Genomic DNA, 27,677 nt, shown 5'->3' with positions numbered 1-27,677 from the left:
GGGGGGGAGGAGGGGGAGAGGGAAAGGGGTGCGCGTGCGCACTGCGGGCGCGCCCGGCGGCCGTTGGGCCTCGCGCGGCGACCGTTGGCCGCTTCCCGCCGCGGGGCAACGGCTCCGCCTCGGGACCCCCGGGGAACGGGCGCCGTGAGGGGGCTGCGGCTGTGAGGGAAAAGCTGCCCGGGCTGAGCCGTAACGGCACGGAGCGCTGAGCGCGGTGGCTCGCCCTGCTGGTCAGCCCTCCGAAGGAGACAGCCCGGCTGCCGAGGTGTGAGCCCTGACGGGAACTGCCCGTCAAGCAGCCGTAGGTGTGTGTGGTAATGGCGTGAAAATGAAAATATCCGGGCTTACCTGGAGGCATTTTATGCTTTGTGATGTTTTATCTTAAAAATATATGTACGTGTATCTTAACATAAATGAAAATTTATCCTGAAAATGTATGTATGTGTATATTAACGTATAAATGAAAAGCGTTTCTAAGCTTTGAGGCGTGTTGGACAGTCTCTGTAATCCGTGTCTCTGAAAATACTATCACTTAACATTTGCCATCCATAATCCTCAGCTCGTTTGAAAAAACATGCCGGTGTCACCGTCATGCCACAGAAAGGCGTCAGGCACTCGGTGTCGTTCCCTCTGTTTTGCAGTCAGAACTGAATCACCAAAGTCAAGTGTTCCAGACTGAGAGGTTTGTTACAGTCCTCTTCATGTCTCTGTCGTGCTGTGCTCTCCCTACGTTTTTCTATTGCCACTGACATCCTGTGCTCCTAGGGGATTTGATCCCACACAGAGCAGGCCCTGACAACTAAGCTGCGAGCGTGACAGTTCATCCAGTAACACAGAACGCTGCGTGATCAATGACACTTTCTATTTCACAGTAAGCATCATTACCTAAGGGAGAACAAATTCCGTAGCTGTCCCATTTTCTCTGCTTCCTTACATGCTCCTGGATTTTCGCCCTCATCAGCCGATAGGATGGGGTCACGTGGAAGGGTGGCACCGGACAGCTCAGTGCCAGACACCCCCTGTGCTGAGACGCTGCCTTCCCTTGTGTTAGTGCCACGGTCCTGCCCGGGAAGCTCACACACAGCTCTGCACTGCACCACGCTGTGACTTGCAGGCTCAGCTCCAAAAACAAAATGCAACTAAGCAGATAATTTGTACCCCTCAGGTTTTGTAGCGGGTAAGCTAATAATGACCACTAAGTACAGTGCCGGGTCTGATTCTGAGATACACTTTTTGAATTTCAGCAGCTGGTAAAATATTTTTGTTGTGTTATTGTGGGTAATCCCTGCTATCAGGCTGAAGAACGTGAACCTGATGCCTTTTCGCTGCTTTTAGCGGCTGTGTCACTTGTCCCTCGCAAACACAATACTGTAAGGCTGGAGCGACTCTGGATTAGAAACTTAATACCTGCCAGGAGCAGAGCACCAGGAAAAAATTCAGCTGTTAAATCTGGAACAGACCCAACGGAAACCATGGAAAATATCAGCAATGATTTAGGCCTCTGAAGGCTTAGATGCAGATTTAAAGACATGTCTCAGTTGGCACTGTAAAGGAAGCATTAGCTATGCAGTTATGCCTGGATTTTCCTCCCACCTCTAGCTTTATTTTTATGCAAAATCGTGAAAATGTGCTGATGCGCAGAATTTGTAGCTCTCGGTGAATGCATTGCATTAGCTTATATGGTCAAGATTGTTGCTGCATTATATGCTAGAGCCATAAAAACGGTCGTTGTGGCAATTGTTTCTTTTTCTTTTCCTCTCTCAAATCCAGCAATCCTCTATATCTGAGCAGAGGATGTTTGGCTGAAGACCGGCTTGTGGGCACTGGCTGGCAGAAGCAATGCTTGTGATGCGGGGACTCTGTGCAGCGTGGCAGTGACAGCAGCATGAGCTCAGCAGGCAGGTTCGTACCGCACGGTGTAGCCCTGCCCGGAGTGACCAGCCCTCAGCGAGGCGCGGTGCTTTGAGCGCCTCTGCTCGGGTGCAGGTTTACCCCGAGGACTTTGTCTCTCTCCTCCCCCACATTCGCAGTGTGTAATGCAGCGTGCACGTCATGGTGTACAGAGGTGCTTGAACTCCTCTTGTCTCCGTGCTGGGGCTGTGATGCTGCTCCCTGCACATCGTGGTGCATTTTATAAAGCCTGAGGAATGAAATACTACTGCACGTGGGGGAGGTGCCACAGCAGTCACTGCTTGTGTGGAGAAACTGCAGAATGGAAAGGCAAAGTGGGTTGTGGGTGATGATTGCGAAACCTGGGCAAGAGTTAGGAGCAGACTTCCTTCCAGTCATCCAGTGTTTTGTCGTACAACATCTTCTTTCTAGTGAATTATTTCCATCCTGTGAAATGAAGGTGATAGCCCTGCAAACTGCTTTGGCATTTGCAGATCATAAGCAGAATGCTTGGTAACACTTGGGCAGGCTAAGGAAATGGGAGAAGCTGCCCTTAGGAAAAGTGCAGCTGCTGTGCAGGGCAGCTTGGAGAAGGAATCAGGCAGAGTCCTCGCCACAGCATGGGCCCTGGTTGTCTTTAGGAGCTTAACCTTCACGTCAGCATTGTGCTGCTAAGAGTTTGCTGTAATTTAAGACCTTTACAGCTGGAAGGGGGTTGTGTTATGTCCATTTCTCCACCAGTAATTGCCATCTGAAAGCATTCTGTGGTGGCAACACTGCGTGGTGTGGAAGTGTTAAATTTTACACAGTGCCAGCTTGAAGTCACCCTAAAATAATCTTTGAAACATAGGATCAATAATAATAATACTTATGCTAAGATGTAAACACGAGGATCATAGGCTAGAGTACCAAATCCTGGCTGGTGTGGTATGTCCCTACTTAGTACCACGTGTGAAATGAAGTGTGGGCTAGCCCAAATAGCCCAAATCTCGGAGAAACTGCTCTCTTGTATGACAAGGATGAGGGAACGTCATGCTTCACTGACATCAACACATAACTATTCCTAGACACACCCAGTTAACAGCAACCCAAGGATCGGTGCCATCGCACCTTTTGTACAACTCTTCCTGTGTATTTTCTATCATCATCGCTATTCTTGATGGATTCACAAAATGGTAAGTTCTGCACACATATGGAAGAAAGTGTTAGTGTTGCTCTGAGGAGCCTGCGACCATAAGAGGAAAAAGGAGTTTGCCATTATCTGTCTTCTGGGTTGCTGTTCATTAATCTCTTAATCTTTTTTTTTTTTTTTTTTTTTAATAAAAATCTTTCAGGTAGTATATGCCAAAAAGGGCTTTTTTTTTTTTTTTTTTTTTTTTCCCCAAAATTGAGAAATTATTTGTCAAATAACTGCATGAGGAAGGACTTCCCATGTGTGGGGAAGTGGGCAAAGGAAGGTATGAAACTTGCATGCTGCTTCCTCTTACTCACTGGTGGAGCAAGTGTAGTGGATTTGGAGTGTATTTGATGTTATCGGTCATTACAACTAAACAGCTTTGTTATCTAATGTTTCATTAAAGATTACAATATCTTCAGCGTGTCTCCTGTGCTATATGCCGTAATGTTCTCTACCATATCCCATTTCTCAGTAGTCTTTGAATCCAGTTAATAAACATTTTATCCCCTTTTTTAACTGTCCCTACTGTCAAATCCCAATCCAACAAACACAGTGGGTGTTGAAAGGATGTGACCTAGGCAGCAGACAGAACTGCTGTCGCTCTCCTTCACCTTCAGCTTTTCCAAAAGTTTAGTCTAGAGTTAAAATATATTTACTGAGTGCTGCTAGGGTGCTTGCATTACTGCTTTTGCTGGCGTATGTATTGCAAAATTAATTGCATCAAGTTGATGTCATTTAACTGCTTTAGCCTTATTTGAATTACGTTTCGCACTAATGAGCTGCTGGTCTTGTGACACAGCAGAGCACTTGCCATTTGTGCCGTTTGCACAGTGGAGGAGTAGTTCAGTCTTAATGTATTTAAACCAAAAAAAAAAAGTTTACTTGCTGGAAAGTGGAGGTCCTGTGCTATTAATGCAGCTCCCCACAGCTATGATGAAAAATACTTAAAGAAAAAAAAAAAGACAAAAAAGCTGATATTCTTTATTTTTATTATAATTTTAACAACATGAGTAAATTGAAATCTTTAAGCAAAGCAATTACATGAAGAGGGTCTAATAAAGTTGTTCAAGCTACAACCTACTTCAACTGTTGAATCAAACTGAGTAAAGCAGGCTGCTTTGATGGGTTTTTAGCTTCCACGAACATACTTAGCAGTGACATCTTTTGCTTTGAATGGCAATGGTCTTCCGTGGGCTGGGAATATCACAATCAGCTGAAAGTTAAAAATAAAATTGTTTACTACTACAAACAGGAAAACTGCTGAACCAAGAACTATCTTCAGTTCTACTGGTGAGACCTCATCAACTTCAGCAGGACCTGACTGTGAAGCAGAAAGCAAATCTGGTATACTTGGACTTTTTGTTTTTTAAAATTTCTGTGTGAGTACAAACTTTCACCCTGACCTAAGCAGAGTGCAAGTCAAAATCCATGGATCAGATTTCCAAGAGTTCCATAACTAACAGTGATTGAGGATCTTAAAAAAAAAAACAACAACAACCAAGCAACCCGACCACTGCAACTGAGTTTAGAGGTTATTCCCAGAGGACAAACGCTGAGCGTGAGTTATGTTTCTTCACAAAAGGCACAGTCAGTGCACGAAGTTCTGTTCTCAGACTTCAGGGGCAACTTGTGTGCTGAGAAAGGGAGCTTCCCCAGGATGACAGCTGTAATATTTTGACTGGACGGTGGGAGGAGGAGGGAAGGCATAACATAGGCAAGGCAAGAAACAAGGGCACGGGTGCTTTGCAGCCCCTAGACGCTGCAGTAGTTTTTTAATCTCAGATCCCAAGTCTTCAGGGAAGTGAGGATGATAGACCTGCTGTACTCCCAGATCTCATCCTTTTGGGGCAGTGCAGGAAAGCAGCCCTCTCCAATACATTGGGAATCTCAGCACAGATTTGGGGTGTTCGTCCCCCTTGGCAGCTTCTCCAAACCTAACGAGCTAGCACCCAGCCTTAAGAAACACGAGAACCACCCTGGCCACAACTCCTTCCCGCGGCACACTTGTTTTCGATAACGGGTACCTGCTTTGCTCTCCATCCAGAAGGCAGTGATACGCAGCAATGTCTTTCTCCAGCTGTTGCTTGTTGGTCAGCAGATTTTCACGATCCCGCTGCTGCTGCTCAGTTTCTGCTTTGATTTCTGCCATCTCTGCCTCCAGCTTGGAAATGACAGAGCCCAGGTTCTGCAGTTCGATGTCATGCCAGTGCTTGGCATCGTACAAGGAGTTCTCCATACCCCTCTTCTGTAAGGCCAGGAAGCAGACATTAAAACAGTCAGTTTTCATATGCTTCAGAGTAATATTTATTCAGGTTTGGCCAATATCTTCATTGACTATGCTTTAATATGAGAACTCCTTTCTCTAGACACTTTGAAAAATGTGTATTATCATTACAAAGGTTGAACCAATTTGGTTCCAGGCTAGCCCTGAAGAAGTCAAGCAGTTGGACTTGATCTTTGAAAGTCCCTTCCAGCTGAACTACTCTATTCTATACAACCCACACAGCAATCTCGGTGAAATTTATTAATAAAGTGAGTATGAAGACATTGAAGATAATTGAAATTTGGGGCTCAGTTTTCAAATGTGGTACGTTCGGTCTACCCCATCAATTAAGGAGAGCTCAGAAATGTCTGGCATCTCTGGGAACAATATCCACTGGAAAAAAGCAATTTGGTCTCAGCTCTGCACCCCAGGATGGGCATGCTCTCTTCAGAAGGCACGATGAATTCACACAGAAGATACCCATACAGAACCGATGTTACTTACCAAGGTTCTCAAGGATTCAGTTTCAGCCTGCAAGCTCTGTATTTTGCAGGCAGTTTCGTGGAACTCAGTTCTGAGGCCCTCCACCAGTTCTTCCTCCTGGCTTTGCACGGCAGCTGTCGCTTCAGCCTGTTGCTGGTACAAGGTTATGGCTGTCATCACAGCGCACTCAAATTATGCTTTAGTTTCCTTACATACCCAAATGACGGTTAAAATTTTCACAGTCTGTGGCAATTCTGATTTTGAGTTTGATTGCTATATATTAAATTCTTTGCTTGAATGCTTTGGGTACTTACTAACATCAAACTTACCTGTTCTTTTATGCATCTACTGTAAAATGGCTCACATGTGTAAATGTACATATTTTATCTATGTTGACAAAAGCTATTCAGCATTTCTACTAGTACTTTTAAAATGACCTATAAAAGAAAACATTGCTATAATTCTGCTTTTCTTTGTAGCTATACCATAACATATTTTAAAAGTTAAGTGTTTTCATTTAGCCCGTTTGATTTCAAGTATTCACACCGTGCTTTTTCACATGGGATTCTATGAATGAGAGAAGAAGTCATGTCACATAAGGCAGAAAAAACAATTTCTGTTAATTGAATTAAGATATCCTATGCAATTTCATGCTCTTCTTTGCTTATGATTTTTATATATGTTCAATTCAGGCTCCTTGAAAATAGCCAAAGGAAAATTTACTTTAGTAAAAATAAAATTTCTATACCTCTAATGGGGGCTGAGATCAACGTTTTCAGGCTAGAGCTCTGAGCTCTCCAGCTAATACGATTCTTCAGTCAAATCCTATATTTCTTCTCCTGGTTGACCTTGCAGTTAGACTATGTGAAATGCTTCCATTCCACCCAACATTCATCTTGGTCCTGTCCTGCTTTTCTGATCATACATTCTTTTATTTTAAAGGTAAGATCAAATAATTGTGTTGAGATTGTTGTCGGCACATTATGATGATACTAGGGCTGTAAATACTTAGGGCAGGAAGGATGACTTTTCATCTATATTTACCGCCTAGACACATCACATGAAGCCTTGCATTCACATTTACCTTACGGTGACCCAAATGCTACCTATCAATTCCCCTTCCCCTCACCACGTGTGATTTTGGGGCTCCTTCTGGGGGTACATTAGGAAGCTCTTACAGCTTCCTAATGCTGGTGATACCAATGGCACACGGCAGACTGAGTAGATGGCAGTTGCCCATCAAACCCTAAATACCGAGGATACATGTAGCACAGCTACCAAGTGTGCACTGGATGAGCTACAAAGATTTTGGTGCACAAGGTTTCCCCATTCTCCTTCCACGATTACCAATTGCGCCACCTCAAAGAGCCCATGCGGAGGGTGCTGCTGGGCATGAAATTTGGCCTCAGATTTGGGGTTCCTTCTGCAGAGAAGTGCAGACGTAATGTTTGTGCCCTCTTCATGGGGCAGCTGGTGCTGTCTGGGGGCCCTGCTCTTGCTCTTCCTGAGACACTCCATGAGGAAAGGCTGTGCTGAATCATGGTACACACAAACAGCTGGATTAACAGAGGCAGAGGATGAAATCACCCCAAATCTTTAGCTTTTTAGTGCTCGAATTTCTTAGGAATATGTGGATTTCAAGCATATCTGTGCAGTTCTGAGCCAGGCCTTGTACAAGAGTGCAGAATCTCCTGTTAATCTCTTTTTAATGAAATCAAGACAATTAAAGGATGATTAGGGATAGAACGCCAACATCTGATCAGCTTGGTATCTGCATAGGGGAATGGGCTTTGTTAATCTCTTATCTGCTCTGGGAATGCGTTAGCAAAGCAGTGGAGGAGGGAGAAACAATTGACACAATCCACAAGATTTTCAAAACCTTTTATGCGATCTAACATAGGGAGTGAGAAAGGAAGCTGTGTAATTGTGTGCTGAGGGCAGAGCATTGCCATGGATCAACAGCTGGCCAAGAGACTGGACACGAAGAGGAGGGTTAAGGTCTAGCTTCATTACAACACAAGTTTAACAGCGTGGTGCCTCAAGGTTAACTGCCCTGGGGATGAATCATGAACTAGAAAGATTTATGGGTGACAGAAGACACTACAGATTAGTAACGTGTGGAATCAAACAACATGACTGAGCAGCAACTCATCGCTAAGCGGACATCTATGTAGTTTGATGCAAAGTAAAGCCTGTTTCAGGAAAAAAAAAAAAAAAAAAAGCTTGCATGCCTTACAAGGGTTTAAATAACTGTGTCAATTCAAGGAAAAAAAATGTGTGTTACAGACAAATACGTGCAGATCTGAAAACAGTAGACTGGAGTTTTAAGGTTACTTATTCACCTAAGAAATCCCATGTAAAACCTGATTAGGTATGAATATAAATCGCTGTGTTTGGTGCCCATGAAAAATCTACCCATGACTGTGAGTCTAGTCAGAAGGAAAAGCAAATGAGGCAAGGAATTGGTCAGAAAATAATGAAAATTCTGCTCTGACATCTAAGTCAGTGCTAGGACGTCATTTGAAATACCTCGGTCTCAGCTGGTCACAACAGTGCCAGAGACTGTGTACAGAGAAAGGAAATTAAAATATTAGGAACCACGGAAAACTCACAAAGAGAGACTGAAGAAAGTAGTAATGAAGAGCAAAGGAGAGAACTGCTCTCCCTCCTGCGATGAGGAGGGAGCAAGGACAAATTTGTCACCGTGTGGATGACTAAATGGTGCGACTCAGCAACGCAGGATGGCAGAAGGCCGCACGCTTAGCTGGACATAATTAGTTAACACTTGCTATCTGTATAAATAGCAATGATCTGTATAGATCTGTATGAGGTACAAAACTGTGAGTGGTACATCTAGGTTTCATTTGGGGACCAAAAAGAAAAAAAGAAAACCAAACCCAACCCTAGGATGTCATACCAGAACCTGGCATTTGGTGTGCCATGCTCTGCCGTGGTAGCTGACTCAGAATGAGATGGCTGCTAACACAGGATCGTGAACTTAATGCTTCAGCTCTCCAAAAATACGTCAACCAGCCTAGGGAGTGAGTGATCCTTCATGACCAAAGAAAAGCTGCAGTAAAGGGTTGTTTCGGACTCAGCATCGGGAAAGGAAACAACTTGCAAAGGGAATGTTTGTTATCATCACTTTTCATTTCCAGATTAATATCCAGTTTTCCCACTGCTGCCAAAGGAAACAATTTCAAGGAGAAACCCACAAGGAACGCATAGCTATGTAATTAGTGTCGAGCAATGTATTTTGCCCTTTTGATTTATGGGACCCTGTAAATTCTCCAGCAGAGGAACAGCCCTGGTAAGCAGGATAACGGCTGTGGCTCATCCTGCATGGGAGGTATCGACTGATTAAGTTCATTTTTTGTAGACAACATTTCAGAGCCATTAGAAGTCTCCCACAGATACCTGTGATATCAGCGGGGCCACTTCCACTGCTACTTAACTCTATGCATCCCAAGAAAATCACTGATATTTACGAGAGTGTTTTTCAGTGGACTTACTATCAAAATCTAAAGGATTTCGGTCTATTTTTTTTTGTTAAACAAAAGACAATTCTCCAAGTTACTGCAGAATATTAGGCAGATTTTGTGCTTGCTTCAAATCCCTTAATGCTGGAGTGAGTTGTGGAGGCTGGGGTCTGTGCTTACCTTGGCACGGAGCAGGGCCCCCGTCTCAGCACGATTCTTTTCGATGTCTCTCTCCCAGTGGATTCTGATTTTTTCCAGTATGTTGTCCAGGCCACTTCCCAGGGGAACATCAAGTTCTTCCAGCTGAGATCCAGCAAGCTGTTTGTACAATACCTTCACGTCCTTGAACAAAAAGAACAGGTGTTAAGAAAATGGGAAATGGGCAACTGAATGGTAGCATTTGAATTAGTTCAGGAAAGTCCTTGGGACATTTTTTTTTTTTTTTTTTTGGGCCAGAGATCAAATGGAGCAATTGCAATAGCTGCTTCCAGCCTCTATTCTGTTCTACTTCTGTTGATCAGCCTACTCGGGAGCCACTGAGAATGGGAAATTTCCCATGGCAGGGAATTTTCCCTTGCCATGGGAAAAGCAGATTTGTGTTGGGCTGGCCCCGTGAGTGCCCAGATGATCCCGATGGGGAGCATCCTTCCACCCTGCGCAGGCTCTGCACTGTCTAAATGTGGCGCAAGAAGAGCAGTGGGAAGCTGTTATTCTATTTATGCCACATGTACAGGCAGAGAACAGCAGCAACGGCAACTTTGCCAGTTTCACAGCAAACATGGCATACATGGAGGTTTAAAGAGGCACATGCATATTTCTCTCAGTTTTCTTTGTTTTCCCTGATATCTAAACCAACTTCCGTCTTTCTCCTGACTTGCAGTGGAGCTGAAGCCACTGGTTATGTCAAAGTAGGGAGCAGATGAAGCTTTATCTTGGCAGGCCAAGTTTCTCTCTGCATGCCTGCCAGTGTTGCTCAGATGTTGCATTTGGAAAAATCACCTATAAGAAATGTAAGCGAGAGCGCCTCAATTCCATGAAACATCCCAGTTCGATCTCTCCTTTAGAGGCGTCAGTAGATAAATAGCAGCTGCGTAACTGTGCTCCCATCAGCGAAGATCTGGGTCAGATCCCAAAACCCTCGCTGAAGGGAATAAACCACCTTCATGCAAATGGTGCCGGTGGATGTAATGAGAGGTGTATTGCAAAACTGGGTAATGAGGTGCTCCTCTTCCAGCTGCCTGTCCCTGCGGCTTGCTTCAGTGGTGCATTGCTCAGGGCAGGCTCAGTTTTGGGAACCAAGCAGCTTGGTCAGCCGAACCCAGTTAATGCTCAGTGCCAGTGCAGCCGGGGCTGGTTCCCTGCACAGGCATTTTCCTTCCACAGCTCTGTGGCTGACAATCTGACCTCTCGCTGTTGGGATTTCAACACAGAGACTGTCCACCCCATGAATAACTTGAGGTGTCCAGCAAGATATGAACTGACAACATCTCTTCCAAGTCATATATATCAGACAAAAAAGAGTTAAAACTTACACCTACATAATTTGCCTCAAAGGTTAGCATTTAAAATTAACAGAAAGGAGAGAAATATGAAATTTCTCCCCATCCAGACATGGTGGGTGCAGCTTTTCAATGCTTGCTCTGCCAGATGCACTATGCCAACCACATGAAGCAGGCACACATCAGCTCTGCAGTGTCCCAGGCCTGGACTTACTTCTTCATGATTCTTTGACAGCAAAGTCAGCTCTTCTTTCATGCTTTCTATCTGACTCTCCAGATCCATTTTAGTTAAATTAGCATCATCAATCACTTTATAAAGGGAATTAATTTCATCTTCCACTGCCTTTCTGAATGGCTGCTCATTTTCATACCTGCAGAGAGATAAAAGCAGATAAGCATGGCTCAGCAAGAAAAACTTGCATTTTTTCTAAAAGACACCATTTTGCTAATTAGCTCTCGTGTCCCAGACAGAGGCACAGAAACACATGAGGTGTACTCTGCCCTCACCTTGTCTCGATGTGCTTCAATTCCACTGCCTCAAGTACCTTGTTATTAACTCAGAGCCTAATGAAACTGGCCAGGCTGTCAGCCTGTGGTGTGGCAGTATCAGACTGATAGCGCTGCTGAATAAGCACGGAGAGGCACGTGGTCTCCTGCCAGGTCTGGTATTTGTGTACCAGATGAATACGTGTGGATTTTTCCCTTCCTCAGACTTCAGTGTGAATTCTTCAGCTGCTGCTGCTTCCTGCTCCCTCCCTGCTGTGCTTTCAAACCATCAGGATATACTGCATGATAATGGTATGGACATTTCTAATTTCATCACTGTTCCACAGCGCAAACACGAACTGGCATCAGGTGGCAGCTGCTCGTGGAGCCAAGACCTCACTCAGGGAGCAGGAGGTTTGTCCCTTGAAACTGTGGCTGGCTCCTGGGTTAGACAGGAGCCAGCTTTGTGAGACAATTCCTGTGCCCTGTGATAGCCACCTTTGTTATTGGGAATTCAGCAGCAACGGAAAGGGGAAGCTGGTCCCAGTGAGCACCAGGAGCTTTTACTATGTGGTGGATTCATTTAACATTGTTGTGTAAGCTCCTTGTACAAGTCGGTGGACATTTTAAAATTATTTTTTTAAAACCACTTAAAATACGAGTGGGGCTTATGGGCTGGAAAGCACCAAGATTAGTCGCTCAGAGCTGTACCTTTCTGGAATAAAAGGCAAACCTAAGAACACAACTAACACATGTTTTAGTGTGATTAAGTAAAATAATACCAGGGATGGCAAAAATCATAAGAAATAAAAATCAATTTGTTGGAAATACTGCTTGTACTACAAATATTACATAAAACTATTGGTCAATGATTGAGACCATTATAAGGACAAGCTAGAAGTGTCAGACCTTGTGAATAAAGCTTAAAGAACTTCATGTACCCATGTACATAAATCTTATGCTTTGCAAACAGAAAGGCTTTAAAAGAAGCTTATCAATATTTAGGATCTTTCGCGACTCATTTCTCTCAGTAAAGACAAGGAAAATCAGTGCAGCCCATTTCTCTTTTCTTATCCTATTCTTATCAGTGAGGTTTGCAGTGGTGCAGTGTCTGCTTTTCAGGTACGGCAGCAGAACAACTACCAGTTCTGAAAAACATTTCTGCAGCACTGAAAATTAAAACTAAAAATCACACAAATGTTTGCCTTTACAAAATATCAACCCGAATTTGAATGAATGCTGACCTCCCAGGAAGAGATCAATGTCCGTCTATCAGACTAATATTACATATTAATAAATTATTAAATATTACTCTTAAAAATGTGTTCCAAAGCACTGGTAGCATGGCAGCTATTTTGTGATGTTAGAGCAACCCTCACTCAGTATTCCCAGTGAACCCAGTGCTCACTAAGCACCCCTCCCCTATCGAGTAAGCAGCTGCCAAGGCAAAGTTTCAGAGAAACTGGGCAGCCAGGTGCCACCACGGGTCTACCTGTCCTTAAAGTCTTCAGCACAGGCTTGAATGTTCTCGGTGTGCAGCATGAGACGGGCGTTTTCCAGGACTGCTTCACCCACCTGCAAGGGAGAGACAACAGAGCTCAAGCAATTAGGACTCGGCACCGGCGCTGCCTGCACGGTCCATCTATCTTCAGCAGATGAATAGCTCTGATTCTGAAAATAATCTTTTAGCCTAAGGCCGTCCACGTGACTCATTCCAGGTAATTTAATCACTGAATTTTGTACATATCAATTCACAAATTGTCTGCAAATAGGCCGCAATTTTTCATCACACTGTTCACTGCTCCCAAGCATTCATCTTCTTGTGGAAACACATTTATCCCGATTGTCAGCTGGTCACAAGGGGTAAAATTCATTACTGCACACAAGGTACGTTCAGCATTTAAGGCCCACTTAGAGTTTCTAGGTACGGTTTAAGCAACACTTATGCAGTTCCTATTCTACTTCCCATATCAGCAGTGCTCCTCAGGGCCATCCTCTTCCATGAGCCAAGGGATATTTGGTGCCTCAGGTGAGCGGTCCTCAGCTCCCAGAGCGCTGTTTTTGTTCTCTGATGGGATCGCGTAAGCTCTTGCGATAGATATGAGACCTGGGAAGCAGGCATTCTTCAAAGATTATTACACCGAATGGGAAAGGCTTTTGGAGAGATTGTGCAAATAAGACTGTGATATCATCACTACACTTCTTTGGTGTATCTGTAATCCCCAGGAGGCACTTGAGGGGGAATCAAACCTGAAAGGCTTGTGGCACAGCAGCCTGTTGGGATTATATAAAATGATTAAAAAGGTAAAAAAAAAAAAAAAAAAAAAAAAAAAAAAAAGAAAAAAGACACGGCCTGCCCAGGAGGCAGATGTGCACTGCGCTGTGGAGGTGACCAAAGAAATGCCCAATTTGGTACTGGAGTTAGAGCAAATACCTGGCTGGGGGCTCCCTGGGCCTGGCCACCCCGAGGTCCCTGCTGGAGCTGAACCCAACCTGAAGGTGGAGGTACTGAGGTGGTGCCTGGGGCTGAGCTCTCAGGGCTGGGCATACACTTGGCTTGCAAACTGGAGCTGGGGCCCAGCTGGAAATGCTCCCCGTACAAATTCGGCACACCAGGAGGTACCTCAAGTCCTTATCTACAAGAGAGGTGTCCACCCGACAAGTGGCCTCCAGTACCCGTGGAGATCTGTGGTGGAAACCAAACCACCACATGAATAGCAGCAGCTTTCTACGTGGGCCAGGAGGGTTCTCGATGTAGAAATCGTTGGATAATTAAGTCTGCTACCAAATGGGATTGCAAATCCCCCGAAGCACGGCGCTCTCCCGAGGTGAAACAGGCCGTGCGGCGTGGAGGCATCAAGGCTGCGTCCCGACAAGTCATCTCCAGCACCACAGCGGGGATCGTTGCCTGAGTGTGGGCCGCCCACCTGCTCTTTGGCCTGCTGCTTGGGGTAGGGGTGGAGGGGGAAACACAAGGCTGAAGTGTTTGTGTGTGGAAATTAACATCGATCCTCACGAAAAATGGCTCGCTGCCCTAAATGTCTTACAAACGCATGGACTAGGAGAGAGCGGAGGAAAAAGCTGTTCCCTGCATCGGGAAGTTCATAAAGGATCATGAATTTAATAGCACTCCACATTGCTTAAATCTGAGGAGGAACTAGAGGAAAAGAAATGATTTGCTTATTTTATACCTGCTGTTAGAAACAACAGGAAAAGGCGGCCGGGGCTGGTGGCCCATGGTTGGAGGCCTGCTCTACCAGCTCCCGCTTCACCTGGCTGCCAGGGGAAACAGCTCACCCCATGGCATGGACTGCCCAAATTGCCCTCTGTGTGCCCTCTTGCACACAGAGCAGCACTCAGCACTTTGTTTCCCCTTTGCAGGCTCTGACTTTCTCCTGAAAGATGGAGAAATGACCTCAAGTTATCACATGGCAGCAGCAGGGGGGTAGGGGCAGTGCTTTGACCCTTACACTGAATCTTTTCTTTCCCTTCAATTTTAGAAAATCTAATCTGGCATTTTTTTTTCCTTAGTTTCTACAGAAATGATTGTATTTTGTCTTCCTGCGGCCACTCATACGAGTATGGATCTTCACAAAAGCTTTTTATTTTTTCCCTGGCTCAACTCAGGGAAAACGCTGCCTCGCAATTTGCCCTGACCTGCCAAAACAGGTCCATTTGCCTCCAGCAGTGAGCCCACACGGTTGCAATACCTGGTCAAACGGCTCAGGAAAATGAAAGCCTTTGAGGAAATTGGGAACATCGCCTGAGCAAAAATAGCATTAAATTCTGTGAGCTACACAGTGCAATTCGGAGAGGTGGTGATCGCTGGGTTGAGAAGTTGAGCTCGGTGCAAAATGGCTTTTGCTCTGCAATGGAAGCAGGAGCAGGGAAGAGCGAGTTGTTTTCCTCTGACTGTTTCTGCCTTTACGTGGAGGCAAACTGCTTCTTAAAAGTGCTTTTTAGTAGTAAGCTTGTGGTTTTATTGAAGCATTTGGGGTCCTGACCCTCTCCAGCAGGCCACAAGCAGCCCTCCTGATGAACCTGCAGCCGGTGCCAGATGTTCCTTGGCCAAGTCTGGAGCTTTCCAAGACTGGACACAGACCTGAATCGGGCCACAGAAGTAACAAAGGTATAAAAAGACTAATATCTAGAAGGCTTCAGAAGATGGCAGGCACGGCTGAAATTAGCAGAAATCAGCTGTGTGCAATTTAAATACAGCAATGAGCCTGGAGGATTATTACACCATCGTCTCTATCTAGAAATCAGGCTTCCTGAGAAATTCTCTCTGATTTACACGAGCTGCGAAAGCCCTGTTGCAGGCTTAAAAGGAAGAGATGTGAGACTCCCATCTAGCGGCTCTTTTGTTTGATTTAATTCTCCTCATTATCAACAGCTGGATCCACAGGCACAGCGCTAGTGAGGCCGATTCGTGGCCACTTTGCTGACACACGTAGTAAAACACACGACACAGCAGTTCAGGGAACAGCCTTCTGTGTGCTCAGGGGATGTGCGAGGGCTTGAAAAGCTGCGGGCAGCCTCACCGGGCAGTGCCTGCTCTGTCTGCAAGCTCCGTGCTGCCTCGTGGTACTGCGGGGAGGCTTCACTCACTGGTGCTCACGGGGCATTTTGAACTGCCAAGACAGCAAGTATTACCAAATTGCTAATCCTGTTCCTAAAAACAGCTCCTTTAAGCCACGCGTTGCCTTTCTACACTCGGATCTGTGACGCGCACACCTTCAGAACATTACATGGTTTATTTATTATTTTTTTTTTCCAGCTCAAATTAACCCTGAACATTTGTTATATAAAACAACTAGAAAGCCTCAACACTTTTCTTCGACTTCATTGTGCCTTCATGGACATGAAAACACAACTTTAGCTTTTAGCAAAAAAATCTTATTTTCAAAGAAACTTCAGGCACTGGCCCATTTACTGGGTTAGGTCTGGCAACAAGGAAAACCAGGTGCTTCAAGGGGGTTTGCAGACTCCATCCTTGCTAAATTGGCATGTGATATAGACACTTATGGGGTGAACTTAGCCCTGGTTTACCAAAACTTTTGATTTTTAGCAGACACCTGACCAAACTTGGAACTGCACGATTTTCTATGCCTTTCAAATTATTAGCTGTGCTTTACTGATAGCTTTGTGTAGTTTTGCTGTTTGTACAAATGCCTGGTCCCTTTCTGGATGCTTCCGAGTTCGTGGCCTCAGGTGTGTCCTGTGATAATGAGTCTCATGGCTTAATTATTCATGCAATAGAAAATCATTTGGGCTTTTCATTTCACAAATGAAGCCTTCATGGGAAAAGAACAGAGGCTCCTGGTCTAGTCTTTCCTTCCACATGCTGGAATAAATGGTTTCTATCAGACCATTGTCTCCAACACATCTTTACAGCTAAACATGAGGATAACAAGAGTGGCATTTGTTGCTTCACCTTGGGAGAAGCAGTACCTGGATGGGGGCTAGGAAGATTGATGTGTCCTCTGCTGATTCCTGCTGCCTCCAGGAAACTGGGATTTCATTTATACGTCTCATATTTTATAAGCAGTTGGGATTGCATCAGAAAGACGCCTGGCTCTCCAAGAAATATTACGAACAACAGAAGTGCGCTGTGTTGCGTTGCAGCACATTGCACGAGATGCTGGCCTGGTGTCAGGGCAGGGGAGCCTCCTGCACGGGGGCTCTGCTGATCCCACTGCAAATGTGTTACCCTAATGAGGTGATGGCTCGGGCTGTCAGCCCTGGGTATTCACCACACCTGGTACTGACACCGAGTAAATGCCAACAGGAGGGCCAGGAGCAAATTAAAGCATCCCTGTGGAAAACTCTAGTGATCTTTCATGTTTTCCCAGCTATGCATGGGAGTCACAGGAGTGATGAAACTGGTCCAAGACATTTATTCCTTCCTCTGCTGTGTCTGGTCTCTCTGTCTCTGCGTCTCCCACACATCCATAGCTGAATGGCCATGGAGGCTGAGCTAAGCCCTCTGCTCTGCTCTGCTCTGCTCTCCCCTCTTTTCCCAGGTGCTGCACTGCTCCCCAGGAAGGATTATCATTGCAAACAGCCTTTTTTTTTTTTTTTCCTGGAAGAGGCACGTTTGATGAGACATGTAAATCTCTTTTGCGTTTCCCATAAGAAGACTGGTGTGAAAACTGGAGGAAAGGAGTGTGACCAGGACAAAAAGAGATTCATTTATATTTCTGTCACATGAGTTGCTCTCAGCAAGGATTTCTCATTTCACCTTCTTCCTGCGAAAAATCCTCCTCCTTCATGCCTGTCCCAGTTTGTGTCCATACACCTGCTCTGCTAAAAGCCAGCTGCCCGCACTGACGGTCAGTGCTGCAGCCTGGATGGGGGCTTCCCCTCTCAGCTCTCTGCCAGCGACCCCTCTCCATAAGAGCTCTGATGGGGGGCTTTCCCCCAGGGACCCTCCGCTCGTGCTCTCCGATCCACCCGCTGCCACTTGAGGAGCTGTGGCCAGATCCAGGCTCTGCTGTGGCTGCAGCAGCTGCAGGATCTGTCCCCCAGAGGGCTCCCGCTTCCCTGCGTGGGTCCGTGCAGAACGAGATGCACGGCAGCTCCAGCTCTCTCAAGCACTTATTTAGAGAGGTTTCTTCACCTGTGGCTTTGCATAGAAACATTTTTATTTATTTATTTATTTTATTTTTCAGGGGCTGTTGTGCTAAACCTGTGGGCTGCTTTTTCTTTCTTCCTCTACTATCTTTTAGTGTCTCGGTGTAAAGATTTCTCTTCCTAACTATCTGCAAAAGCCAATGCTGGACACAGGGATGAAGTCGCGAGACTTGGTGGTTGAGTTTGGTGCTCCCAGGATTCGATCAGACCTCACTCAGCATGGGCTGCTTGGAAGCGAGGGTGTTTCTTGCAGGACAGCAGCACGCAAAGCTTTCCTGCCTTCAGCTCCTTCATCCTCCCAGTAAAAGGAACCAGAAGGATGCACTCCTTCTGGGCTTGTTGCTTGTCCACAATGATGATGCAGACACATTTGGCACCCCCACAGTAAATGCTTTCCTTTAGAGCCCCCCCAGGGATGCAGCCTGTGCTGCACAGAGAGCGGGGAGAGAGGGACGGTGGGGCGGCCACAACTGGAAGGGAAGGAGGCTCTCATTTGTAGCCACGTAATTAGTATTTTTAAATAAATAGAGCTTTTGAAAATGTGATTAAGCAAACGAGGGAATAATGTAAAAATCTGAATTGCTAATTAAAAAAAAAAAAAACACACCATGCTTGTAATGATACCATGTTGATGGATAAACTAATTCAGTCCTAGCAGTTTTCTTTTAATAATTTTGATGCTCGGCGTAATAACCTCAGCTAAGGAAAAAAAAAATAAGAAAATCACCCATTTTAATCAGAGCAGACTACGGCGCCTTGGGGTGCATTTCAATCGCCCCCGTGCACAGGATGCCTCAGGCAGTTCTCCTCCTTAATAGGCATTTTCCACGCCACACTGTGAAATGATAACGCTAATTATCATGAAGATAGATCTACAACCCTCCGGCTGGGGCACCGCGTGCCGCCATCAGCCCGGCTCCTCGCCAGCACCCACTCTCGCCGCTCAGGGCCCGCTGTGCCCCCGCCGCCGCCCGCGCTCACCTGGTGGTAGATGGCCTCCCAGCTCTCCCGCAGCGCTCCCCAGCTGCCCACGCTGGAGGATTTCTTGTCCAGGTAGACTCGGATGTGCTCCTCCAGCTCCTGGTTGACCTGCTCGAGGGCTCGCACCTTCTCCATGTACTCCACCAGGCAGCCGTTCAGGCTCTCATAGGAGAGCGCCCTGCCCTTCTCCAGCCCCGCGGCCAGGGGCACGGCGGAGCAGGAGCTGCGCAAGCCCTGGAGGAAGACGCTGCTGATGCCCAGGGCTCGGCGGGACACGCGGGTGCCCAAGCTGCTCACTCCTCCGGTGGGCACGGAGCCCACGTAGACGCCGGGAGGCCTCGACAGGCCCCCCACGCTCACGCGGCGCCCGGGCCCCGCCGCGCTCTCTGTCGCGGAGGCCGGGGGCTGCTGCCCCAAGAAGGACGACCGGCGCCTCGGCAAGGGCATGCTGCCGCTGCGGCCCGCTCAGCCCCGCCACCGGCCCCGCACTGGCGGGAGGGATGTGCCGAGCCCAGCAGGTCGGGGCTCGGACGGGGTTTTGGGCTTTGTGCGACGGCTTTCTGGAAGGCGGGCTTTGTGCCGCGCTCGCCGCATTGTCCGGCCGGCCGCTGGCTCAGCAATCCATTTCAGGGGAAATCTCCCTGCTGCTGCTGCTGCAAATGCGGCAGATGAACAGCACAATGGTGTTTACGGGCACCGCGGGGCAGGAATTCATGACAACGTGCGTGGGAGAATGCCAGCCGTGTTGTCTGCCTGCCTGCCCCAGCCAGCCAGCCGCGCGGCGCACGCTAGCTGCTCGCACCCGTGCTCACAGAGCCTCCCGCACCAATGTTGCTTTGGTTGGTTTCTGGATATTCTGGATTGAGATTTCCAAGCAAACTGTGCTGGCTAAGTGAGAGGAATCCTCCAGCGCGTTTGTGTATTTCAGCCTAGTTGCTCCATGTGAAATGTAAAACAAATCTGCCTTGCAAAAGCAATACAGCGTGCCGAAAACAAATGCAAAAATGCCGCTGTTTTTGCAAAGAATGGGGTTTGGTTCTCTGCCACCCTGCCAAAAACACGCAGGAGCTGAAGATGAAGGCCCTCACATGATTGCTTTCACTCTTGGCAAGACGCTCAGGAAGCTTTTACTGTCATCCACCAGCAGTGTCCAGGAGGCCGTTCAGTATTTGATCACGAGGACCACAGACAGCACACCGGGTAGCATCTAGCCCACGTACTCCCAAAGTGCCCATGTGTGGCCGCATATAGCCCCGCCTGACTGCCTCCCCCAGCCTCCTCCGAGGGAAGCGGTGAATTACTCTCTGAAAATCCAATATCTAGACGAGCCACTACCATGCTTCAATTTTCTCATTTTGGGAAGCCTGTGGCCCACGTTCACATCTGCGCATCAGCACAGAAGAGCCATGTGTGGGACGGGGAGAAAGGAGGGGAGAAGATGCTAACGTGGCTCCCCCATCCCAGGGGAGCTGTGTCTCGGTGCGATTCCAGCTCCATTTAGCAAAGTTAGCAGCTTGCTCTGGGTAACCACAGCCACCAGGACGCTGCTGGCAGGCGGGAGCAGCTGGAGCAGATGTGCCACTGCTACAATTCCCTCCTCTGCTGCCAGACGTGCCTCACCTCGACGCTGTGCTAACCCCGTCTTGCCCAAGCTGCCGCTAACCTGAGTTGGTGGTGGTGCAAAGCAGCCAGCCGGAGCACTCCCCGCTGTCTCATAGCCCTGATGAAGTCAGGAGTGACGGTAGAAAACAATCTGCAATGACTGATGGCCAGAGGAGGGAAGCGCAAGGCTGAGACCTCCAAGGACAGAGGCCATTTCACTTGCTGAACAATACGAGAGAGGCAATCTGAGGAGGCAAGCTGAAAATTGGTCCCGTGGCAACAGTTCTGGGTTACTCAGAGAGGGAACATCGATTTAGCAGTCACTCCGTGTTCCGTGCTGCTCCCTGCTTGTAACAGCCTGTTTTTAAGCCATCATTTAAACTTCATTCACCCCTCCTATTTCCGCACTGCTATTACAGCATGCAATCTGGAGCTTAACTGGGTAGGGCCGAAATGCCATTTTGCTCTGAAACACCATGTTTGCATTCCTGAGGGAGGAAGAAAAACCTCAGAGAGGAGAGGGAGTAAGGAATCGTGATTCAGTGGTGCTGGCAGCATCGAAGATAAATAAAACAGCAGGGAAATGGACATGTGGTCAAAGCCACCACATTCCACTGGGGGGAGTTCCCAGTTGCCAGATATCAAGACTTCTGATGAATTTAAGGGAGATTTCTGTTCCTGTGAAGGGGACACTGCACGTGCCTTCTTCACCCCAAAGCCATTGCAGGATGCTGTACCAAAGACGTGTGGCCTCCACCAAATCCAGCCTTACCTGATATTCTTCCAGACCAAGCAGACTTATCAACAGATTGTAAATGACAGGAAAAGAATAGTCCATCTGACAGGCGTTTTGCTTAGAAATACCTTTATTTTATAAAGCCACAGTTTGTTCTGTAAAGTTTTACCACACTTATAAAAAAGGGGTTGACAATTTGAGGGGAAAAAAAAAAAACAAAAAAAAAAGAAAAGCTGAAAACATTTCTTGTAATTCAGGGTTACACAAAGGTTATATTTATAATATATATATTTATTTATAATTTGGAGACAGTAGAGATGAAACTGCAAGACGAGGGCAGCTGTGGGGTCATATTTCAGAGACTTGCTCATGTCCTACAAATAGCGTCTCCTGACAGAAGGGGTTCACCAGGACCATCCCACTGTCGCGGTAGTCGCCGTTGGCCGGGGAGCGCGGCTCGGAGAGGTGGTCCTAGGAGAAAGGCAGAGGAGCAGCGTGAGTGCTTCACGTCCCCTCAGTCCACTGCTGCGCGTGAAGACACGTGAGAAAAGGACTGCTTTTGTCACTGGGGCATTTGGTCCCATCCCTCAGAAAGTGCCTGAACTTTAGGGGGGCCCAGCTGCTGGGACCAAACTTCAGCGAACTGGTTTGGTCCTTTTGCAGGCAGCAGGAGCTGTGAGTGAAGACAACTGCTCGCAGCTCTGATAATCCTCTTGTCTCTGATAATCCTCAGTTCCACTGATAATCAGGATGATATGTATTTTTTTTTCTCAGTTTCAGGACCCAGAAATCAGACACATCAAACCTTAGGTCCCTTAGCAGAATTTGAGCTTTAACATTTATTTTTTTTCACTTTCAAGACATATTGCAACAGTTTCCTGTCTGTCAGCTGGGCTTGACTCATGAAAGATGCATTTTCAGCTTCTTTTTAAGGTCAGAAAACCAAATACATGGTTCCAAGCTACCTGAGCATGCCCCAGTTCAGTAACGTTCAGATCAGTTTTAAAGGACTGACAAGGCAGCTTTTAGAGACAATGTGAACAGTGCTGTCATGTGAAAGCAGTTTCATGCTAAGTCTAGACCAGGATTCTGCTTTTAGCTTGAGCAACACAATTGCCAGGAAAGTGGAGTTAATGAAGCAATTGTGAGTGCTCATCTAGGCACATCTCAGGGATTCTGAACACTTTTTTTTTTTTTTTTTTTTTAATTTAATGAGTTAGTCAGTCAGCTGATCTCTTGAAAATCACTTTAACATAAGCCCAAATTCTCCACTGGCTCTAGGTTTTAAAAACTTTTGAAGTAAGTTAAATTATTCCTCTCCACCTCTGAGGGCAGCTCTATTTCTATCAGCAGGATAACCTGCCCGTGTATGAATAATACCACCGAACCTGTCAGTAAGGGCTCTTCAGTAAGGGCTGATGGCACACACCAGCACTGCACGCTCCCATATGCTGATGTTTTTCATTGCTTACATACTGGGAGCCCTCACCCCCTGAACTACTATAAGAGAAACTATAGGTTTACTTATTATTACCTAATAATTATTATTTATTTCATAATACACTTGTTGGAGGGTGGAAGAGGCTTTTCAAAAAAATGTTTCCCTGAGTATGTGTAGGAATTTTAAGGCTTTGTTATTATCACTTCCTCCCCCCTTCTCCCAGCACGGCTTCAGTGACAGTTTTCAGGCACTAATTATGCAAGTGAGGTACCTCTGATGTCTCCAGGGACTGGATCTCTCTCGGTAACTCTACAGCATGCCTGTTGAAGTAGTCCATGGTAATAGCATTATTCCAATAGCTCAGATTGTTTTCTGGGTTAGATGTCTTTTTCTTCCTCCTCATGCAGCAGACTGTCAGCAGAACTGCTGTCAATAGAAACACGCCATAAAAATGGTTATTTCCGTTCAATAAGGACTCCTCAGTAACGGGGATTTGGTATTTAAGATACTTAAGGGGAGAGCTGGTGACCTTCATTCACGCAATTCACCCTCGGTTAGATCCAGCTCCCATCTAACAGAAACCACACAATTAAATCAGGACCTGCCCCAAGCAGACAAGACAACAGGCTGTGGCATCTATCGACAAGACAAATGCAGCATAAACTGTTCCCTACACCTGCCTGGGCATTGGCGATGTCTGAGCCTGGCTTCTTTTCTTCTCTGTGGAGCACATTTAAGTTTCTTCCAGTTGAAATATCCGAGCTTAAGGTAGAGTGATCAAGCAAAACTAAGTGACCAGAATGAAACTTGTTGCTCTAACTGTCCGTCCAGCCTTCAGGTTTTATGGAGAGGAGTAACACGTAAGATCCATGTGCTTATTTTCTATCTGTGGAATTAATTGAACGTTTGTGCTTCTAATCTAATTTATACAGACAGACAGGTAGCTGGGTACGTACTTACTTTGATTTGTACCTGTGAAATAGGGAATGCCCTGCTGTAAATTCACTCCATAATTTCTAAACCTCTCATGACAGAAAGGAAGTGAGAAAATATTTATGAAGCAGGAAAATATATTATTTTCTCAGCTAAGCTAAAATTATTGATTAGAATTATGGCCTAGAAGAAAGAAAGACTGCAGAGGTCAAAGCCACTTTGTGTGTCTTGACAAACACTGCAGCTGCCCAGATGCCACGGATCTAATTTCTTAACCCATCTACTCACATAAAATGGCAATACAAAAGTGCAAGGCTAGAGCTCTAGTTAAAAGAAAAAGCTCCTAAGAAAAGATGGTAATGGGTTTGAGTTAGGTGGGTTATACCTCCTTCACAGGGAAAGGTGAGCTGATGCTATAAATCGTCTCATGAAACTAATGGAAAAACCTCCTGCACATTAAAAAAAACAAGCCAGCCAGTATCAAACTTCCTATTATCCAGTCTTGGACTCACCTTGCTTCAGCCTTTCCGTCAGCAATAACCCGACTGCCAGGGCTGGAATTGCTGGCGGCCCGGGAGCACAGCTGGACATACATTTCATCCTCCTACTGGTGCTGAGTGTGGGTAGAGCCAGCAAACCATGAAGCTCGCTGGTGCTCCAGCAGCAAGAGCTCTCTGAGGCACACGGCATTTCGGAAGCTGCCTGAGGAGACAAGGGCCCCGGGAAAGCCAACTCTACCTCAGTGCAAATATTTGGAATGCCCGAGGTTTTACAGCTTATAAAATGTGGCTGCTGCCAGGGAAGTACCGGATTTGGGTTTTAGGAGCTGCAAAGCCTGACACTAAGCTGAGGGAGATCTCTGCTTCTTCCAGCAGGAGATGTCCTTGCTGCGTGGAGACGTGTTGGCCATGTAACAGTGACGTTCCCTCCCTTAATTAGGCTCTCGGCCTCCAACCTTAGCACACAAATGAGCAAACGGATGAAAGACTGTGGAAAATGAGTTCCTGAGCTTCTTCAAATCTAACACATTTTAGCAGAAGGCTGCCTGCCTAAGCTGCCTCGATTCAAAGCAGAGACCTGATTTAAGAGGGATAGAGAGGACAGAAGGGCTGGAAAGGGGGCATTCCTCTCCATTTCATACTAACCAACCTTCTTGGGGCCTATTTTAGTGAAATTAATGTAGCTAACAATAGGACCTCTTGCTCCCAGAACAATACTAGGAGTGGGGTACAGCTTTACTTGCAATCTTGGTATCTGTTCACTCCCATGGTTAGTTCCGTGTCTGTCACAGGAAACCTCTTTCCACAAGAAGTGCCCACGAGAAGGGCACTTTGGCAATGCCCCTGGGTCAGCTTAAAGCTCCCTGTGCTAGAGATGTTCGGAAACATCCGGAATTTTGTACCGAAGCATTTTGAATACGCATCCATTGACCTGCTGCTGCTCTGGAGAGAGAAATGTCAGCGTGCACATTCAGAGGCCGAGAGCTCTTGGCGTGCTCCAGCCCTGACACCGGCTTCTTTCGGGCCCTCAGGCAAATCACATGAGCGTTGTCTGATCCCTCACCTCCGACACGGGGCACAATACCTACCGCAAACAGGAGACACGGGACTCTCACATTTGTAGTTCTCCAGGCTGGTGGAAGCACGGCGGTCATCTGCTCCCAGCTGCACACACAGAGCTACACCTGGCACCTTTGGTCCCCTGCCCACGAGCTCTGTGTCAGCGGGTGACACAGGAAAACATCCAGTGTGGTGCAAGGACTCGGAGTGACTGGATTTCCGCTGTATTCCCAGGAAGTTTGTTCAATGTTTAATACCCATCACGGGGACGTGCTTACATCTCGCTTGTGTGCTGAAAACCTCCAGCTTCAGCTCCTCTTCCTCCATTTCCTTTTCCCTTTTTTTATTAAAAGCCTCCACTACACCATCAGAAATTAAATGTGGGATTCAACCTTTTCTTGGACCACATACTTACACAAGTGGAGTTACGCTGAACTTCTCAGCTCTAGAATCATTCACATGGCTCCTTCCCAACCTTTTTTTTTTTTATAAACATAAACCACCAGGATTATACACCATATTCAATACTGGCCTCATAAAGGCAGTGTGATGAGATCACACCAACTCCCTCCAGTTCTCTGATAGTCTTCTGCCTGTTCTTTCATTTCACCTAAATATATTGCCATTCTTACATCGCTATAAGCTCCGCTCACTCTCCAGCTCCCACATAAAACACAATTGAATGCTGGAAGTTAAAAGGCAGGAAATATTCAGGCTGCAGGATGTTAATTTATTTCTCCCTGTGCCTGTAGATCATAAAATGAACACAGCTCCTAGACAACCCTTGCCTTAAAGGCTAAAATAACGGTTTATCCATATTTCTTTCCTTTTTCCTCATTTGCTGAGGCTGTGTATCTTATTTGCCCATCATTAAACACCACTGTAAGAGCGGGCCTGCCGCTTGGGCTGCCTGTAGCAGCACAGCCTCAGCTGCCTTGCAGGTACCGTGAGGGGCTTTGTTACTGACCACAGCTGCTTCCACCTGCAGGCAGGAGGCTCGTCTCGAGCTCTGTCCAAGCTCACCCCTGGGGATGAGACTCAGGGCCTGTGATCTGCAGCCCAGGAGGCAAACATCTGCAGGTTTTGCGACCGAGGAAGCAGGTGAGATGATTTTGGATAGTGTCCCAGCACGTGAAATGCGAGCTGAGCGGGGTCAGGTCCGAGGCAGTTCTTCATCCATTCTTTGAGTTCTGCTGACGTTTCCCTCCGAGGCTCAGCCTCCCCCTGGCGTTTTCTCACGTCAGCAGAACTGCCTGAACGAATTCACTTCTGCACTTCTGATTTGCAAGTTTCTGTTCTTCAACGTTTTGCCGTGTCGGTCTCTGAGTTTTGCAATGAGTTCATTCTGTGTCTTGTTCTGCGTTGCAGCCAGGTGTGTGAGACACATGTCTGTGCACACACCGAAAAATGTTCAAGGCTGCCTGAAGGACGCAGCAAAAACAACTGGAGCTGTGACATGCAGAAAATACTGATATCGGTGTTATATACTGCTTTGCTTTTCTGGGAACGTAATGACAAAGAACCCTTCATTTTTGCGGCCCTCCAGTGGAGTAAGTAACATTATCCCCATTATTCATACCACCAAACTGCGGTACCAAAAGGTGAGATGATTTCCCCAGATTCACACAGCAGATGTGGCTCGTGCAGTACTGTTCAAAGCACTACTTTTCCGGCTAGATTGTGAAGGCTTCTCAGTGGGACTCAGAAACTTATACAGCTTTACAAAATAAGTACTACGAGGGCTGGGCAGCCAAATCCCATCTCTCCTTTCAGCAGGTGAGCTCCTGAGGTGCAGATCTCCAGGCAAAGCTCTAGCCACTGAGCCACACCACCAGCATGGCTGGCAGGGGCTGCCAGGCCTCAGCGTGGCACAAATGCATGGTGGGGTGGTGTGTGTTCCTTTCCGAGGATTTTGGGCAGCAGGAGCTGAGCTGTGCTCAGAAGCAACCTTGCAAGGAAGGTTTTACCAGCCTTGTTGGCTCAGGGCTTGCTGTCCCCCCTCCAGGGCTCTGATGGCTTCCTTCGGTGTGCCAGCAGCTCCAGGAGAGCCTCCAGGAGGGTCCTGCCCCCTCAGGGCAGCAACAACCTCCCCGATAAGAGTCCTCGGTGATTTTCTCTGTGGCTTGTTCCCTCCTAATGCAGCTCAGGAGTGCCCTGGTTACCCCCACCCTGCAGCATCCCAAGGCAGCAGAGGGCAGCGTTTCCTCAGCCCACAGCCATGACAACCCGACGAAAACATTTCCATCCCTTGAAGGCGAAACAAAATCCAAAGGGCCGTGCTCTCCATCCACCTCCTGGCATCGCTGATCACACAGCAGAAGCAATGAGCGATTTTTGGCCTTCTGCCTGCAGCTGCGAGTGCCTGTGCCCTGGAGGTGGCGGCAGTCCCCTTCGCCACCACACACCCCGGCCTTTGGGACACGCTCACGGCTGCGGTGTGCAGCTCATGGGGGGCCTGAAGGCAGGGCTTAAATGGCTGGGTCACGGAAACACTCAGCTGTGGTGTCAGGGCTGG

General features: G+C 46.9%; 2 protein-coding genes and 1 long non-coding RNA gene across 10 annotated transcripts in view; 1 reads left to right on the top strand and 2 right to left on the bottom strand.

Moving 5' to 3' along the window:
• Positions 1-63: 63 nt before the first annotated feature.
• On the top strand, positions 64-4,502 carry LOC309874416. Its single transcript, XR_014316828.1, has 3 exons — positions 64-305; positions 1,771-1,902; positions 4,320-4,502. It is a non-coding gene; the product is annotated as an uncharacterized lncRNA (long non-coding RNA).
• Positions 4,091-19,338, bottom strand: BFSP2 (beaded filament structural protein 2; the record flags this gene model as incomplete). 2 transcript variants are annotated; one of them, XM_082752557.1, is made up of 7 exons in its annotated part: positions 4,091-4,280; positions 5,092-5,312; positions 5,835-5,966; positions 9,473-9,634; positions 11,006-11,162; positions 12,770-12,852; positions 18,892-19,338. In XM_082752557.1, 7 exons carry the CDS (start codon positions 19,336-19,338, stop codon positions 4,277-4,279), a joined length of 1,206 nt encoding a protein of 401 aa, XP_082608683.1. In that variant the 3' UTR covers positions 4,091-4,276. The 2 variants fall into 2 exon arrangements, with proteins under 2 accessions (XP_082608683.1, XP_082608682.1); XM_082752556.1 differs by lacking the exon at positions 4,091-4,280 and having other exon boundaries at positions 4,937-5,312.
• A 2,016-nt stretch (positions 19,339-21,354) lies between these two features.
• TMEM108 (transmembrane protein 108) overlaps positions 21,355-27,677 on the bottom strand; it is a 144,791-nt gene continuing 138,468 nt past the window's right edge. For 6 of the 7 annotated variants that reach the window (XM_082752554.1, XM_082752551.1, XM_082752552.1 and 3 more), the window contains 2 exons: positions 22,942-23,096; positions 21,355-21,700 (listed from right to left, as the gene is read on the bottom strand). In XM_082752554.1, the coding sequence (XP_082608680.1) occupies positions 21,578-21,700; positions 22,942-23,096 (278 nt within the window). In that variant the 3' untranslated portion in view covers positions 21,355-21,577. The remainder of the gene's footprint in view (positions 21,701-22,941; positions 23,097-27,677) is intronic. The other variant, XM_082752550.1, reaches the window with a different exon arrangement.

Source organism: Aythya marila (assembly GCF_965140915.1).
Source record: "Aythya marila genome assembly, chromosome: 2".
NCBI classification, from domain to species: Eukaryota; Metazoa; Chordata; class Aves; order Anseriformes; family Anatidae; genus Aythya; species Aythya marila.
Note: the sequence above shows the minus strand (reverse complement) of the source record. Positions and strands in the feature narration are given on the sequence as shown.